The sequence below is a fragment of the Mustela nivalis genome (assembly GCF_964662115.1).
Source record: "Mustela nivalis genome assembly, chromosome: 15".
NCBI classification, from domain to species: Eukaryota; Metazoa; Chordata; class Mammalia; order Carnivora; family Mustelidae; genus Mustela; species Mustela nivalis.
Window position 1 is genome coordinate 80,246,757 of NC_139034.1, and position 17,681 is coordinate 80,264,437.

General features: G+C 39.2%; 2 protein-coding genes across 2 annotated transcripts in view; one reads left to right on the forward strand and one right to left on the reverse strand.

The window, feature by feature from the left end:
* Positions 1-685, forward strand: part of LOC309849163 (uncharacterized protein) — a 56,870-nt gene extending 56,185 nt beyond the window's left edge. The window contains exon 4 of the mRNA XM_082701493.1: positions 346-685. Coding sequence (XP_082557619.1) covers positions 346-500 — 155 coding nt within the window. The 3' untranslated portion in view covers positions 501-685. The remainder of the gene's footprint in view (positions 1-345) is intronic.
* Positions 1-17,681, reverse strand: part of FGF14 (fibroblast growth factor 14) — a 596,869-nt gene that overhangs the window by 405,446 nt on the left and 173,742 nt on the right. The window lies entirely within an intron of this gene.

Below are 17,681 nucleotides of genomic sequence, written 5' to 3' on the forward strand. Positions count from 1 at the left end.
ACTACATCTGTATCCTTGGGGGTAATTACCCAGTAGTGCATTGCTGTATGTTAAGTGGTATGTAGAGACAGAGATAAAGAGATCGATCTTAGATTCCTAGAGGGTAGCAACCTTTTTTGTTGCTATCGTTTTCAGGTTCTAGCGTAGGGTTATATAAAGAATACTCAGCAAATACTTGAATAAAAATTTTTCTAAAACCCTAGGGAGAAATCACGATTCCCATATTACACATTAGAAGTATGTAAAGGCTAAAGAAGCACATCAGTGACCAGTCAACCATTAGTCCATGGCAAATGTGGATCTAATTCTCACATGAGGTGTTTTTTTTTTTTTTTTTCCAACCAGGCTCTTCTGTCAGCTTTTCCTTGATGAATCGGACTTCGTTTTTAATAATGACATTCAGCGAATGTACTTGCTGTTTGTGGATAGCACCAAGTGGGTGGAGTGTCAACTACATTTGGAGGGTGTCACTGCAATTCAAAACAATCCTGACAACTTGAAGATGTGGGCTCATATAAACAACAGCGTTGAGAAGACCACGCATTTAAAAAAATAATAATTAATGTTTTCTTTGAGTCTCCTCAAAAATGTTTAAAACGTGACCACTGAAATTTCAGATCCAGTGGACAATCTCCATGTTAGTAAATACTACTTAGGAACATTTGACTTCCCTGTCTATTTTTAAATCCTCTAACTTGAAAAACACAGAGAATATGGAGATGTTTGGAAGGGAATAATAGCCAAACCTAATGAATTAGTAAACTACGTCATTGAACATCACAGTTCACAGGAAAGAAAGAGTGTCTAATTGTACAGAAAAATAAAATCAGCTACCATCTTTTCCCTATCCTTCCAGAAGCCTTTCTATATATAATTCCATGATCTTTTAAGTATTTTTCAGATGTTATTTATTTATTTATTTGAGAGACAGAGCGAGCATGGGCAGTGAAGAGGTAGAAGAAGAGGGAGTAGCAGGCTCCCTGCTCCCCTACTGGGGGCTCAATCATGGGGTTCCATACCAGGACCCTGAGATCATGACCTGAGCCAAAGGCAGACTGCTTAACTGCCTGAACCACCCCAAGCACCTCTAATTCCATTATTTTAAGTCCTCAATTGTATCACTGAACAACCTTTCCAGGACAGACAATGAAATCTCTTTTGAACACATGTAACTGATGTTTAGCAAGAGCTTAGAGGATGCTACCTGGATGGTCCGGAGGTTGAATAATGAGTGACCACGCATGATTCATTAGACAAAGTGGGAAAGAGAGTGGTGAAAAAACACTTAAAAAAAATTAAGCTGGCATGGTTGTGATCTAGAAGCTGAAGAGAATACCGGGGGACAAGGATCCAAAGAGAGGTGAGGATTGGAAACAAGTAGCACTTTCCTATTTCCGTCACTGGGGGAAGACAGTAACAGCTGTCCCTCCTCTGAGACAGTGAACTTGGAGAGGTGATCATGGTCCCTGTTATACGCAGTTAGTCCAAAGAGCCCACGAGTAGGCAGATATTGACCAGCGGGGCCATGTGGATGCTGGTAAGACTTGCTCTTATTCACCTATGGGGAAAGGAATCTTGTTAGCAATAAGCAATTTATGATATTTCATATGGGTTCTGGGAATGTGATGCGTGAGGGTGACAGCCAGGGGGCAGAAGGAGGAATTTTAGAAGTTCTAGAATGAACACTAGCCTGTTGTTAATATTACATAGAAAACATTCTTTCTATGCCGTACTATATTCAACTGCATTGGGGGAAAAAATCCTTTATAGCTGTTTCCCATCATTAAAGTTTATTACCCTGGCAGTTTGGCTCTTGCTGACTTTACAATCACTCTATCAAGGGAAAACCCATCTTGGAAAAGGTCTGACCCCAGTGTTTTAAGAGTTCCTGTTTTTCACTTGTAATATCAGTGACATCCTTAAACAAAAGATAATCTGTCAAAATCTCCATTTCTGAATTCATGGCACTACCCTGACACTGGCACCAAAAGGACTGAGTCAGAATAGTGCAACGCTGGTATTTTTTTCAGGTGCGGCCCCAAATTATCTGAGAGGTGCAGAATGAAGACAAGAGCCAATGGGCCTCTTTGTCAGAGCTTTGGAAGGCAGTATTCACCCAAACGTTATTGCAGGCATCCCTGAATGCCTTCAATCTCAGTATAGCTAATTAATAACCTGATAAGGATTTCCTTAAGTGTATCCAAAGCTGAGATAGAGCAGGTACAGGAGGCCCTATTCCAGCGTGCTTATTACAAAGAGGTGTCACCAGAATAATCCTAAGCACCAAGCAAATCCTGCTTCAATCTGATATGGTAATGCACATGCATTTTCCTTTGCTTTAATAGCAATATATTTGCCTTCTCAATTCTGTTTTGTGTACGTGAGTACTGTAAAAAATCAGTTTGCATTTCCCAAGAATGTATCAACAACTAATGCCGTGAAGCAGCTCCCAAAAGGTCTGGGTTATGACCAAAAAAAAAAAAAAAATCTTTTACATATATATTTATAAATCCTAAATTGGATGATATATATGCAATTTTTGGTATAATTTTCATAAGAAATAATAAAATCCTGAATAACTCTGGGAATATATCAAAGCAAATACAGAGTTGCCTCTGGAGAAAGACACTGGATGACTTTTGTCACATACTTGAGTTTCAATTTATTAGCGTGCATCTATTACCTCTGAAAATATATAATTCATTGATTTGCATAAAAAATGAAACCAAAGAGAAAACATTAATGAAATTAAATCATATTTATTATACTTCTCAAATCTCAGGTGCTTATATTAAAAAAAATACAATTCTCCTGAAATAATTCATTTTAAACATTTTTCCACTTTGCTTCATGAAATATTTTTTTTCTTAGGGAATTAGGTTGCAATTCTTTATTTTTTCCCTCCCAATTAACACAAGTTTTTATACCAATTTCTGAATATAATCTAACTTAATGTGACCATTTGCCCCTCCCCCATTAAATGTTATACAATTGGAAACAACTGCTAATTAATGCTTGTTACCTACTGTGCACTTTTCACTTCATTAGAAAGCTTAAATAGGTATCTTCTGTCAGAACAACCAGCTTAAACTGTGTACAGTGGAAAAGATCATAGAGTCAGGTCCTGTAGAAGGGTGAGCCTTGCAGAACATGAGTGTGTCTCCAGTCAAAACTTTTCAATTAGAACAGGGCAAATTGAGTCAATGGTAACAGTAGCAAAAGTGTGGTTGGACTCAGCTTTCAAATTTATCAGGTTCTAAAGGACTGAGGTAAAGTAGGGAGGGAGGTACCTTTGTGCTTAGCTGTTGTACTACATACGGCTGTTCCCAAACAGCTTTTGCTAAGCTATTTCCTTCCATTTTCTCAGGAGATAGGCACCCTTCCCATACACCATCCCAGGGTCCCATATCTTGGTTAAGATTTGGACTGGATGAATTGAACAACCTCACCCCCCACCTCCAGCACAACCACCACCTCCTGGGCGCTGCCTCACTTTAGTGGTCAGGAAAACATAGGAACATATGAATCAGGATAGAACAAGTTGGACATGGCACCATCCATTTGGTTGGTGCAGCTTCAATTATTTTTTATTCATCTGGGGGAGAGGTGTCTTTATGATAAAACTGAGGGCAGGAAAGGGACAAATATATTTTTAACATGACAAAGGCACCGGTTGTATCACAAGGTGTACAATTAAAGTCATGTTAACATGAGGCAATAAGATAGATAATATAGGCATGTCCTACAGAAAACAAATAAAGGTCTAAGTATACAGAAAGTTGGTTTTTGCATTTCATGGGTAAACTTGTGCAAATCAGATTAGGAGTATTCACTTTCTGCACACACTCACTCTGGCCCCATTATGAAGGCGGGAACAGAATAGCTTTCTTCCTTTCTGCTTATGGAGCCAGCAGAAATCTAGAGAAAGGCTTTGGCTTTGGCTGGTGACATTGGTCTACATGTCTGTGTGTGCGTGCAAGTGCACATGTGCTAACTTGAACATTTAAACCTCTGAACATTGGTCATCCCATCTATAAAATGGGTATTTTCTCTAATAGTGACCTTACAGAACTGATGGAATGACTGACTGAGAAGCGGAGTGTAAAATGCTTGGCAGGAAACATAAAAACTGTTACTATTATCACAGCTAATGAAAAGTACCTAGGGATATTGCACAAAAACATTATACATTATTTACATATAACTGTGATGTGGTTATAACTTATTGTGCTATGATGGATACAAAGTATTATATATGGTCCCTGATCTCAATTTGCCTTTAAAGTGTAGAGAGGGAGGAATTTATAAGACACAGCAAGAAACTGGTAACGTGGGCTTTATTTTCCAGAGAGAAAGAATCTCCCCACATGGATGGTACTGGATTGGAAACTTATCTTCAGAAAGAAAGAGAATGTTACCATCTCTTCCCCAAGTAAGTTGAGAGGCATAAGGAGACCTTCAGAAACAATCCACCTAAAGTCCTCCCATGGCTCAGTGAGTCTATTAAAAAACCAAAGAACATATCCCAAATGGGAAGTAGAAACTGGGTACACAGCAAGCGGAGACTAGCACACTCATGCTGGAGACAGTGAGTGTTACCCCCACTAGACTATCTTGCTGGAGCTCCATGGATCACTCCCTCAAACTTGCTTCTCCCTACAAGTAGCTGAAGAACTTACCTGTGGCTACTACAAGGGTTACAGCATAAACTCGTCTAGGTGTTAGAATTTAAATAAGGCGTCTAACTAATTCACACCAGTCAAAATTCAAGATATGTAGACACACACAAAAACACACACGTGACTATATGGCGTTTATTTTTTCCAAGAGGATGTTGCTAGACCAAGAGAATTCATATTTTCTGTCAGCTCAGACAGTGTGGAAAAAATATTCAGGCCATTGTCTCATCTTTCACTGCACCACTAATTACCTCAATGTTAATAATTCATGAAAGCTGTATATGACAAAATGTTCAGAAACATATCTCCAATACTTTGGATTCACATTTTCCTAATTCAGTTAATGTGAAGACTTCTAAGATGCCCGCTTATACCTCTTAAGTCTCTAAACTCGAGAAAATTGTCAGAAGATGATCATCAAAGACAGCAAGCAAACTGACCTCTTTCCAGACTACTATGATTATCCAAAAAAGAGGGGGGAGGCAGGCTTTAAATTATTTTAGTAACCTTCTCCAAAATAAATAGAGATTCAAAATAACTGGAAAACATTTGGGCTGGAATTAAAATAACAAGGGCAGGGACACCTGGGTGGCTCAGTTGGTTAAGCAGCTGCCTTCGGCTCAGGTCATGATCCCAGCATCCTGGGATCGAGTCCCACATCGGGCGCCTTGCTCCGCAGGGAGCCTGCTTCTCCCTCTGACTCTGCCTGCCACTCTGCCTGTGCTTGCTCGCCCTCTCTCTGACAAATAAATAAATAAAATCTTTAAAATAAATAAATAAATAAATAAAATTAAGAAAAAATAACAAGGGCAATATTTGGCAAAATTCCTCCTTAAGAAACAAAAGAGTGTCTGGTTTTATAAAGACTTAGATAGTACTCATAGACCTAGAAAAAAATATCTTTGGTGCGATTGTGCCTTTGCCTTTTGGAGAAGAAAAATATCTTTTTCTGTTGTCACCACAAAGGACTCTCAGTTCACTGAAACTTTAATTTCTAAGATAAGTTCCAAGCTGAGTATATCATTTGAACAACATAAAAGCAATCCCTCCTCACGCAGCTGGTCAACACAGGGCCACTGAGAAGCAGTGCTGGTGGATAGTCAACAGGAGAAAGACAAGAATCACTGCACTTCAATCCTTTCTCCTTGTTCACCATCCAACACGCCGTCAGAAACCAAGGCTGGCAAGCACTCTGAGATCCTGGAACTGGTAGGACACGAATCAAGGATCATTCACTTAAAAATAAAATGCCTGGATGTGCAAAAGTGTCTTTATTTTTTGAGTGCTATTTTCTTGTCAGGACATGACGTCATTCTCCAATAAAAAGTCATTTAAGCTTTTAAAAATATACATATTAGCAGATCACACACTCCTATCAGTTTGGCTTGTGAATATCATAAATATCATGAACACAACAGATGGAAATGGCATAAACAGCAAAATTCTGCATTATTCATGAACTGTAGTGAGCTTTTCCCTAGGCTCCATGCTACTGAGGAGTAAGTGTATGTGTGTTTATGTTCCCTGTTCGAAATGGAGTCTTAAACAACAACATAGCTTTTATTCGGGCTTTTTACATTTGAAGTTTGTTAAATTAAATTAAGTTTGAGCAGAAAGCACACTCCAGTTTATCCTACTTCTCACATCAGAATGAAAACATGCGATCCAAGACATAGCCAAAATAATTTTGGACATTAGGAAAACATCAAGGAGAGTATTTATTAAGGGTGGGTCATATTTTCAGCATCTGTCCTCCTGTTGAATAGAGATATTTCAGACCATGAACACTGCAAAAAAGATACTACCAGAAATAACCACAATAAATGACATAAGCCCACTGTATCATTTCCACCCGAAATAAAGTGATTTTTTTACTTCCTTCTGCAGAGTCACACCCTTGAAGTGCAAGTTCATGAGTGTATGTTCTGCAATGGGTTTCCTGAGAACAGACTCGGAGATAGAGAGGCCAGGGGAGCTGGAGCAACGCTCCCAGAAGTACACCTGGCAGGATAGGGGAAACGCAGGATCGGGCAGAGCAAAAAACAAGCCCTGCATATGGTAACTGCGGAAGCCTCAGGTCCGTTCTAAAGAGGGTCTGGAGCTGGGATGGCCCTGCAGATGGGCCCCAAGTGAAGCATGGCTTGGTACCTCTGCACCAGCTGGACACAGGCAGCTGCTCTGCAGGCCTGACTTTGGGCCAGCCAGTTCCTGGTGGCGGACTACAATTCCCACTGAGGCGCACGGCCGTGAGCCCTCAGTGGCCCATGTGGACAGCCCCTGAGGTGGGTGCTTCTGACCAGAAGAAGCTATCTAAAACGAATGGTATAGTATCACCTACAAAGGGGATTTTCCCTTATAATAAGCACCACATCAGACTTCAAGTGATAGCAATCTTGATTCAAACTTTTATTTTTTTTGAAGATTTTATCTATTTATTTATTCATCTATTTGAAAGAAAGAGAGAGAGAGAGAGCACAAGCAAGCAGAAGGAGAGGGAGAAGCAGGCTCCCCACTGAGCAGGAGCCTGACGTGGGGCTCCCTCCCAGGACCCTGGGATCATGAACTGAGCTGAAGGCAGTACCTTCAGGGACTAAGCCACCCTGATGCCCCTTTATTCAACCTTTTAAGACCTAAGATACTTTTTAAGGATGCCTGATCAATGAACAACAGTCTACTAATCAAGAGACAATAAAAAAAATTTTTTTAATAAATAAAAGGAAGAGAGGAAGGATAAAAACATCTTTTCGTATCAACTCATTTATGTGAACAAGTGTTCTCAGCACTTTAAAGTATAAAAATGAGAATTGACACAGGACTTTTTCTCATTCTAGCAATAAGTAAGTTTTACCCTAGACACACGAACTGACTGAGATTTTTTAAAGCCCCATCCATTTCATTAAGATGCTCGTTTTAATATAACTTGAGCTTTTATGTTTACTAATTATCAAATCTATAAATTATGTTGTTTTGATCAGTAATTCTAGAACTCAATTTAGAAAAATGTGTTTTTAAGTGATATAACACTGTTATTACAGAAAGTTACAAAAGCCTGAAGAATAGGAGCATTTCAAGCATTTATGTGGTACTTTTGGTTCTGCAAGGGAAGTTAAATGGAAATAGGAGTTTGTGGAAGAAAAAAGTAATGGAAAATTACTATATGTCAAAGCAGGGTTTGTTTATAAATTTTTTAAATGGAAAATGGTGATTAATGAATCACTAGCTTCCAGATATGATCATTACTCTAAAAGGAGTACTGTTGTACTTCAATTTTAAAATGAAAATATTTAAAATATATTTAAAAATTATACACTTTTCAACTATGATATAAAATTTAGGCTTCATTAGAAAATGTGCAAGGAACAGACAGATTCTCAAAACTTCTGAGGTGAGCAGCATGAGGAAGCAAAAGAATTTAAAGAGTATGTCCCAACTTTTGGCTACTCATAATTATTTCCCCACAGGCCTGAAACTATTGCTTATGTAACACCTCAGAACTACTCAATAGAAAGATGTTTAACTAAGTGTCCAGGAAGCATTTTAAGAATCCAACTCAGCACAGTAAAGGAGTGAAATCCGATCCCATCAAAAATATAATACAATCTAGGAGGGGCGCCTGGGTGGCTCAGCGAGTTAAAGCCTCTGCCTTCAGCCCAGGTCATGAGCCCAGGGTCCTGGGATCGAGCCCCGCATCGGGCTCTCTGCTCAGTGCAGAGCCTGCTTCTCTCTCTCTCTGCCTGCCTCTCTGCCTACTTGTGTTCTCTATCAAATAAATAAATAAAATCTTAAAAAAAAAAAAAAACAATCTAGGAGAGATTGTCACTGAAAAATAAAGGCTTTCCAAGGGAGACAAAAATCCAAATGGTCTAAATTAAGAAGGCCAAATGCTGCATTGTATTGAGTTCAAACACTCATCCTCAGCTTCTCAACCATGTCGTAAGCCCCTTTTGGGGTTTTTATTGCCACCAGTCAACTCTTCGTTTAGAAGGTGAAGAAGGTCTTGGGGACATGGTGGAGCCCCGAGAGATGCTGCTGTGAGGAAATGCAACTTCTCACCACAGCTAACTACTTTTCATGATTTCTTTTTACTGTCCTTCCTCCCTGCATTTTCTCCTTTTCCTTCTTACTCTAGCTCCTCCTTCCCCCTTCCTCTTCCTTCTCTTATGCTCTCTCAAGATCCCTATCTCATTAAAAAAAGAAATGATTACGATTATAGTGCAAAATCAGCTACATAAAAATCACTCATTCTTTTGCCAACATGAGAGGCAGATTGGCCAAAGTAAGTTTACAGCAAGAAAGAATAGATCAACAACCCACCTTGACAAGTCTCTTAGACCCTTACCCATGCATATCCCTCAAAAAACTAATTACATATAAACAGTATGTGTGTGATTTACCCCCAGCCTTATCTATTAAAACATCTTAAAAATGCCTTGTCGATTGCATAGCTGTGCGTTCCCCTCATTCTGATCAGAATTTCTATGTCAAAATGACACCTTTGAATTATTTTCCAAGATTGTTTTGCTGCCTGCTATTTTAGCTTGAAACCAATCAGATTTGTAATTCAATTACTTCCAAATTTTTTGAAATCGGGATTACGGAAAAACTGACAATGTTGGTAGATTTTCCCTGCTTAGTACCTCTTTTGCCACTTGGAGTCTGCAAGCTCATGTTGCACTCACTGTGTGCCAGGCTCCTGCTAGACCCCCAGGATATACAGCTTTCTAATCTTTAAAATTTAATTTTGTTTAGTAATTTTTCAGTGAAATTTGTTTTCTCTTTTAAATGCTAATACCACAAGAGCTTTAAGATTCGCGATGCGACAGGGGACTCCTCTTATCCCAGAACAATTTACCAAATGGAGCCAAGAAGCTGGAAGAGAAGCATCTCAGGTGGTCACCAGCTGAGGCTACGTTTCAGACTGGTTTTCATAAAAAGGTTTTTGATTTTTTAGACTTACTTTTGTTATTAATGCTTCTTAGTTCAATTTGGCATGCATGTAAATTTGCCCTATTTTTCCTATTTCAATCCTAAATTTCTGTTTCATCAAGTCAAACACTTGGATTTTGCTTAGATTTCCTTTCCGCAGTTCTCAGATGTTTCCTGAGTGAGCATTTAGGGCCCCTTATTTTACAGATTTTCTCTTATTAGAGGACATCAGGGGTGAACAGATGGCCCTGACTCCAATTCCCTAACTGGCTCCATAATGCGCCTTCCCAAAGATCAGCCTTTGTGCATTTTATTCCACGCCAGTTCCCACTGACTTTCTTCTCCACAGTTCCAGGCCTCCTCCAAAGCTGTTGTTGTTGTTTATTTAATATCATGTGCTTTTCTTAAACCGTTAATGGAGGTCAATCTGTTTCCCAAGCCAGAGGCCGAGGGAAGGAGTCTCTGGCCCACACAGATTCACTGCACACAGTCAAGTCTAAAATGCAATAGCCCTGAAATTTACCGAAAGAAGCTGGACGCATCCGTGAGCCTGGATCCCCTCCACCCCCGACAGAGCTGGGCAGTGCCGCACCCCCTCAGAGGTGAGGTTGCCGAGTTATTTTTGGCATGTGCTTTTCTCACAGCTTTCAGAATATTCATTGAATGAAGAAAACGGCAAATTATGATTCTAACATCATTATAGGAAGACAGACCATTAGGAGAAAAAAAAAAAAACTATCTTCTGCCTCATAATAAACAGGTATCCTGAAAAGTATAGGTATCACAGCACATGTTAGTGTAGATGAAGCAAGACGGGCTTGTGTCAATACCATGGTGCAAAGCTCTCAAAAAACTGTGCCCAGGTAAAAGTCTTAAATGTAAGCAGGGAGAAACCCAAATAAAGTCTGAACCTCCACTCCCCCTGTCCCCACAGTGTAAAACACTCTTAGCTTTCCATGAAAGTGACAGAAAAGTAAACTGAATACTCGCAGCTGTCAGATTTGGGTTTTTTTTAACATATTATTTCAACTGCCACTTTCAAAATTGTTCAACACCTTGAAGGAAATAGTGACAAAGATGGGGATTTCTTAGAAAAGCTCTCTGAAGAAACCTGCTAAGCAGGAGGCTCGTGCCTGCAGCCAGCATTCACCCAGCCTGCTTTGCAATTTTAGGATCAGTATACATTAAATGAAGTGAACCACCTGGGGAATTCAGCCATTTCCTTTTTTTACGAACAGTATAAATATTAACAGAGTTTATTTCATTTCCATTCAAGAGTACTACATGTTAACACAGAAATCACGCCAGGGGAAATATGCATGGAAGTGTTTAGAAACTTGTGCTTAGAAAATAACATCAGTCCTTCCAGAATGTTCCTTTCATTTAAAGCACTGTACATTGCCCGGCTACTGGCAGGGCTGGGAATAGGATCAAAAGAGCATTTACATGGTAAGTCCAAGAAATGTCGTGGAGTATATATGTCAAGTTCGTTTTCAGGGGGTCTGTGAATAAATTCATCAAGTGACTTTAAAGTGAAGAATCTGTTGGAGTAACTGCCAATAAGTCAGGGACCAAAGGAGAAAGCCCTTGGGAGGCCCTGAAATATTATTTATGTTCGATAATTATTGTTGTCATTGTTAATGAAAAGAGCAATAAATCAGGACAACATTAATGAGTAAAAACAGACTCAGCAATTTAAACAGAATCATTCTCATTTGCCTTCCCAAACAAGCAACCTCAACAGCATTTGTTTCTGCCTGCCAGACAGTCAAGCCAACTCAAAGAACACTCCTGTCTCTGAATAAATTTGCAGGTAAGTGAGCTTCTTTAGACTGTACTCATGAAGAACAGCCAATAGTCTTCCCATCTCCTTGAGCTGGAAGGCATTTCAGACTATGGAACCAATAGGCATTGTTCAGGATGTCCCGGCCTCGGGAAGAACAGAAACCTTTCACCTGAGACAACCTGCAGATGAGAATTCATAGCATTACCCAGAGTCAGGTCCTATAGACAAGATGCCCCTCTCTTCAAATGACTCATAAACTGGGGGGGAAAAAAGCACTGAGTCCATAATGGTACAATCGTGTTTAGCCTTGACCTCGCCTTTGCCTTCGTCGTCTTGAACTGCACTGAATAATCTAAATTTTGACTAGTTGCACTTGGCAGGATTAACGAGTTTGCCTCCTTGGAAAGACCCTTTCACTTTCTCCACCCGCTCATTAATTCCCTTCCTTTGCCATCAGTTATTTACAATCTAATGATGACGTAATGTCATTAGAAAAGCTTGTGTTTATTCTGAAATCATGGCTGAGAGTCTTTTCATTGTCTATTTTTCATTCTTAATTGGAGGATCTGATCTATCATTTAAGATTCAGAAGCTTAATGGGGCGCCTGGGTGGCTCAGTAGGTTAAAGCCTCTGCCTCTGGCTCAGGTCATGATCCCAGCGTCCTGGGGTCAAGCCCCACAGAGCTCTCTGCTCAGCAGGGAACCTGCTTCCTCCTCCTCTCTCTCTCTGCCTGCCTCTCTGCCTGCTTGTGATCTCTGTCAAATAAATAAATAAATAAAATCTTTATTTAAAAAAAAAAAAAGATTCCGAAGCTTAAAAAATTAGCTTTTCTTTCCAATGGATAAGTCATTGGGTAACCCCAAGATGGGTCCACAATCTTCCATAAAATTATGAAAACAAAGTGATCATCACATAGAAAACCTGACAAAACACCATTATGTTCATTAAGCTCCTTCTCCACACTCTGAAGATCACTTAGTTCGAGCCTTCAGCACTCCCTGGTGGAGTCAGGTGACCATCTTGAATGATCTCCTCCCACTAAGCTGTTACTAAGTTCATTATTTATAATGCATTGTTTCTAGATCAGGAGTTCTCAGCTGGGAATGTGTTTGTTCCTTTTCCCCCAGGGAACATTTGGCTACTGCTGAAGACACCTTTGATTGTCACAACTGGGAGAATGCTAGTGGCATGTAGCGAGTAGAGGTGAGGGCTGTTGTTCAACAGCCTACAATGCACAGGACGGCCCCCAAAGAATTCTCCAACGCAAAATGTCAGTAGTGTCAAGGTTAAGAAAGCCCCTTCCAGATATTATCTCCTGCCTTCCTTGTTCATATTTGTTGTAAAAAGGCTATTTTATTCATCAGCCTGAAGAGTTCCCATAAATCCTGAAAGAATGACTCACTTATAAATAAAGGAGTGGGAAAGAGATACACTCTGCGGTGGGAACTGAATGTCACCACCCACATTCTGTGAAGGAGAGGCATATCACTATTCACTCTTCTAGGAAAATTAAGTTAAAATTTCACAATTTGCTTCTTTTTCGTTCATATGCAAATTATAATGTACTAAAAATGGGAGACACTGACAGGTTAATTGCTCCCACTCCTCTGGTCCAGCTGCACAGAACTGATGCTGAGAAATCATGGAGCAGGAAAAGGGCATCAGAGAGGGTCAGCGTGCTCCCTGTGGTGGGTGCATCATTGGCACCTTGAGTGTTGAGTTAGAATGACTGATAATAGAACACATGTACTTAACCTTCACTGATTTGATTCCAGTTCTTTAAAATAGTCTCTTAAGAAGCTGGTACTGCTTTTACTCCTTCATTTTTTCTCTGTAATTCTTAAAGATAAAATATAAATCCAACATATGTTTCAAGCATATTGGCTCAGAACTCCAAAAAAAGGTAAAAAGAACTCTCCCAGACAGCCAGGGCTCTCAAATAAAAATCATCTCCAGTCCCCATGCCTGCCTTGAGCCTTTCTAGTTACACGATATTTGGCCTTGATATCAAGATTAAACCACCACACTTTTATCTTAGCCCTTAGGCCCTTCTTCATGGCAAACAACATATTTATCATCAATGCTACCATGCATGTTTAGGCTATTTACATAATTCTGATAAGAACATTTTTGTGTCTTTGAGATGATGAACTTTTCGAAAGCAAACAGTTTTTGAATCATATAAAACTCTGCTCTTTCAAGCACAAGGTTATATGTGTAAAATTCGACCCATGTTGGTTGACCATTTTTATTTCTGAGAGGAAAGGCAACAGGGATGCTGCGTGCATTACTTTAGCCACCAGCCTCTTCTTCTAAAAGCGCTGTTTTTATTCATGACTTAGTCTGAGTTGATACTGTAACATGCAAGTTCTTGGTGTAGTTGGAAAAAGAAGGAAAAGTGAGAGATAGAGATGTGGGTTCCAGATAGATACAGACCTGTGAACGGAAGGCACAAGAGAAGATGAGCCGAGCAGAAGAATATTTACAGAAAGGAGCCAAGACACGAAACAGTGCATAAAGTTAAGGGGTAGGAAGAAGAGAGAAACCATAAAACCTACGCAAGTTGGTAGGAGAGGAAAGAGGTATTTGAAAGGCTTGGAGATAAACAGTATTCTCAGGTGCCATGTCAGTCTCTCAATACAAATCCCAAATCTATGATGTGCCTCGTTCTAGGCTCTCAGCATAGCTTGGAGGGAAAGCAGTGTGAAGCTGAAGAAAATGATAATGATGAAACCAGACAGAACAGACACCAATGGTTGCACAACTTGTTAGCTCCATAAATTCAAACAAGTCACTCAAATCTCCCCAAACCCCATTTTCTCACCTTTAAAATGGGTGATTGTGATTACGTAACAGGGTTGAGGTGACATGTGTAAATAATTGGGTGCATTAGCAATGTTCTGTGCAGTGCTTTATCGTCCCAACACAGTACTCTAAGTACCTAATGCAAAACATATTAGTGACAGCGAAGGAAAAATTGGACTATAACTGTTCTTAATCTGATGACAATTTAAAAGTTCATGAGCTAACCACTAACTCCCAGAGGGGAAACCATTTTCTGAAGACTTTAAAGCACTAAAATTATATATAGAAGTGGCATATATATATATATATATATATATATATATATATATATATAACTGTTTCCTTCTTATTTTCTCCCAGGGAAGAAAAACAAGGCACTCTTAAAACCATCATAACAAGACATGTCTGTTTTAAAGAAAACAGAAGTCCTTTACAGAAATTTTCCAAGCTCAATGTCAGTGTTGTATCCATTGTGCTAAGAATGCCTCAAGTGATTACTAGGCAAAAAATTATGTGTATATATTAAGAAACCATGTGTTTAAAATGAGATGAGAAGACATTTCAATGCTCAGGAAATAATATTTCATTCTACCCATGAGTATCAAATAAAAGCTTACTCTGTGTGTTGACATAAGAATTTAAGTTCCCAGAGTAATAATAAACATGAAACTCGAGGAAAGAAAATATTGACTTACAAAAATAAAGGTAATTCATAAATAAATCAAAGTCACTCCCCCTACATAGACAAAGCAACATGCAACCAGTCCCAGAGGATTCAAGGCCTTTGACAGAACCTTATGAGTTAGGACAACCCTGGATGAGGTGCCACAATTAGCAGCCTGTGGTTGGTGGGGAGAGAGAGCCACACTCCACACTCACTAGTGGAAGGAGTTAAAGCCTAAAGATAAGGTTCAGGACCAGCTTGACCCAATCATGGTTAGGAAGAGCAGGTCAGTATTGCAGGGTTAAAAATGATGTTTAAAAATGATCCCTTAAAATGGCTTAGCAAATCCTCCTCAGGAGCAAAATTCTGATCCTTTATCACGAGAGCCCATTCTAACAACCATGTGTTCCATTTTCTTAGTAGCACAGTCTGCTTTCTGGCTTTATCAACTCCAGTTTTATCCAATCCTACAAATGCAGTATCAATTTCTAGAGGAAATCAATGCCCCTTAAAGTAAGATCTCTCATCATCAGCTAGAGCTCTACTTAATAAAAAAAAAGTCATGGGGCACAAAGCAGGATTTCATTCCATCTGATTTTCTCAACAAATATGACTGAGAGCTAGAGCTCTGACCACATCAGAATGACCCATGACCAAGGGACAGGGGCCACATCCACACCTGACTTGCAGTGCGTGAAAGAGCACATCCAGGCATGTGAAATTGGAATTGGAAGTTAGAGAGGAATTTTGGTTTGGAAGTTGTAACTGGAATATGTAGAATTCCTAGTTGAGTTTCAAAGAGCTAGAATCTTCTGGTTTGTGCAAAGAAACTAAAGGAAAGAAAATATTATATATTGAGAGAAAAGTCAAATCACACAGAGCTTGCATTTATTCTGTGGCACAAAAGAATCAAGTTAAGCTGGAGTGTTAACTTCTTTTCTTCTCTCTCCCACCCATAGTACCCAGTACCTCCTTTCCTCCCGTCCCAAATTACCATCTTGTGTGTTTTCATTCACACCATTATACTTGCTCATAAAATAATATATTGGCATATGAGCATGTAGAAATATAAATACGTGGAATGCTTTTTCTCTTTATTTTACAACCCGATATTATAAATTGATCCATTCAATCAAGAGCACATCCGTGGATAGCTCATGACTTCATCACTGCCTAACATCCCAGTTGCTCTTCTTTTTTGAATTCTCTCTTCCTTCAAAGGAACTGTACTATTTAAATAAAAGACCATTCTGTTCTATTGTCTTTTGTTGAGTGTTGCTTTATAGACTGTCCATACCCAGCACTTCAAAAGTCTTCCCATTGCCTGGAGTCATGGAGACATATGTCTCCTTCATAGTGACTCCTGGCACTGCTCCCTCCATGCAGCCAACAGCCCAAAGAGAGAAAAGAGAATTCTTATTTTAGGCCTAGATTCTGATCACGCTCTCCTAGGCTTCTACTGGCGTCTACCATCAAGTGAGACTGTTTCATGTCAAGTCTTATTAAAATAGGTTGTAGAGCTGAACCTTCTGAACTTGTGGAGGTTGATTGAGAACTTGGATGCATGATGTTCTCAATCATGAAAGAAAAGGCAAATGCTTCTGGTAAGAATTTATAATATTTACTTTTTAATTTCTTCCTGGAACTGGAAGATTGGATTACCATTTTGGCAGATGCTCCCCAGCTGTTGAAACTGATATTAAAATATCCCCAATTTATATATCTCAAGTCCCAATTCACAAATCACAGCTCTGGATTCCATAAAATAGCTTCAGCACCATGATTAAAATTCACAGCCAAGAATGGCAATTAAAAAGCAAAAGATTTCCTTTTTGCTAAACCTGAGGCATGTTCAGAGCATCTCAAGAAATATTTGTCAGACCTAATCCCAGGACATTACTTGTATTTTATAGCTTGGCTATAGCTTAAATTATTTTTTTTTCCACAAGAGTATTACTATAAATAATAATCATACAAAAACTACGAATGCATAACTTCTGGCAAGTGACCTTACAATCCTGTGTTTTCATTTTCCTTTCCGTAAAATCTAAAGTTGGATGAGAATCAAATTTCTAAAATATCTTCATAATCTGTCTTTTTGATCTAAACTTCCAAAGTCATATAACCCAGCACAGCATAGAGAAAGATATCTTTACCTGCAGAGTAATTGTAATAATTCTCCTAAGAAAAATGTGTGGTTACGTTTGCCATTTAAGAAGATAAATAAAGTGTATTCAATTCAGAATCCAGATAGATTCCAAAGAAAAATCTCTAAATAAACCCCACTTTCTGCCATCAGCAGGATAACTCTAGATCTGCACATAAAATCCAACATTGGATATTTTATGTAGTCCACGCTAAAAAACAGACACAGAAATATAAGGAAGAGAGAGCTATGTCTTTGGAAATTTCAAAACATTAAGTGTATTTTTACTCACGGTATTTGCCAAAACACAGTTCAAGTAGCTAGACACGGTTCATACATTGCTATATCCCTCCTGTTTCGGCTCCCCAGCCTAATGCATAAAAGTATAGCATTTGATCATATTCTTGTTCTAAAACACAGCGGAATTTTTCAAGGTAAAAAGCGCATTTTGTAGGTTGTCGTAACTTGGCACTAAGAGGCACGTAGCCCAGTGTTTGCAGCCACCATTTACTAATGTGCTTTCTTCACTGAGAACACAGCCTGCACAGAGCCCACAGCACGAGGGTATACACACCAACACCATGCCACTGTTTATGCATGGAGTGAGAGGGAGCTCTGGGCCGAAACTTGGTTGCTGGTCTCCCAACTTAGCTTTCTGTTAGCTGTATAATCTT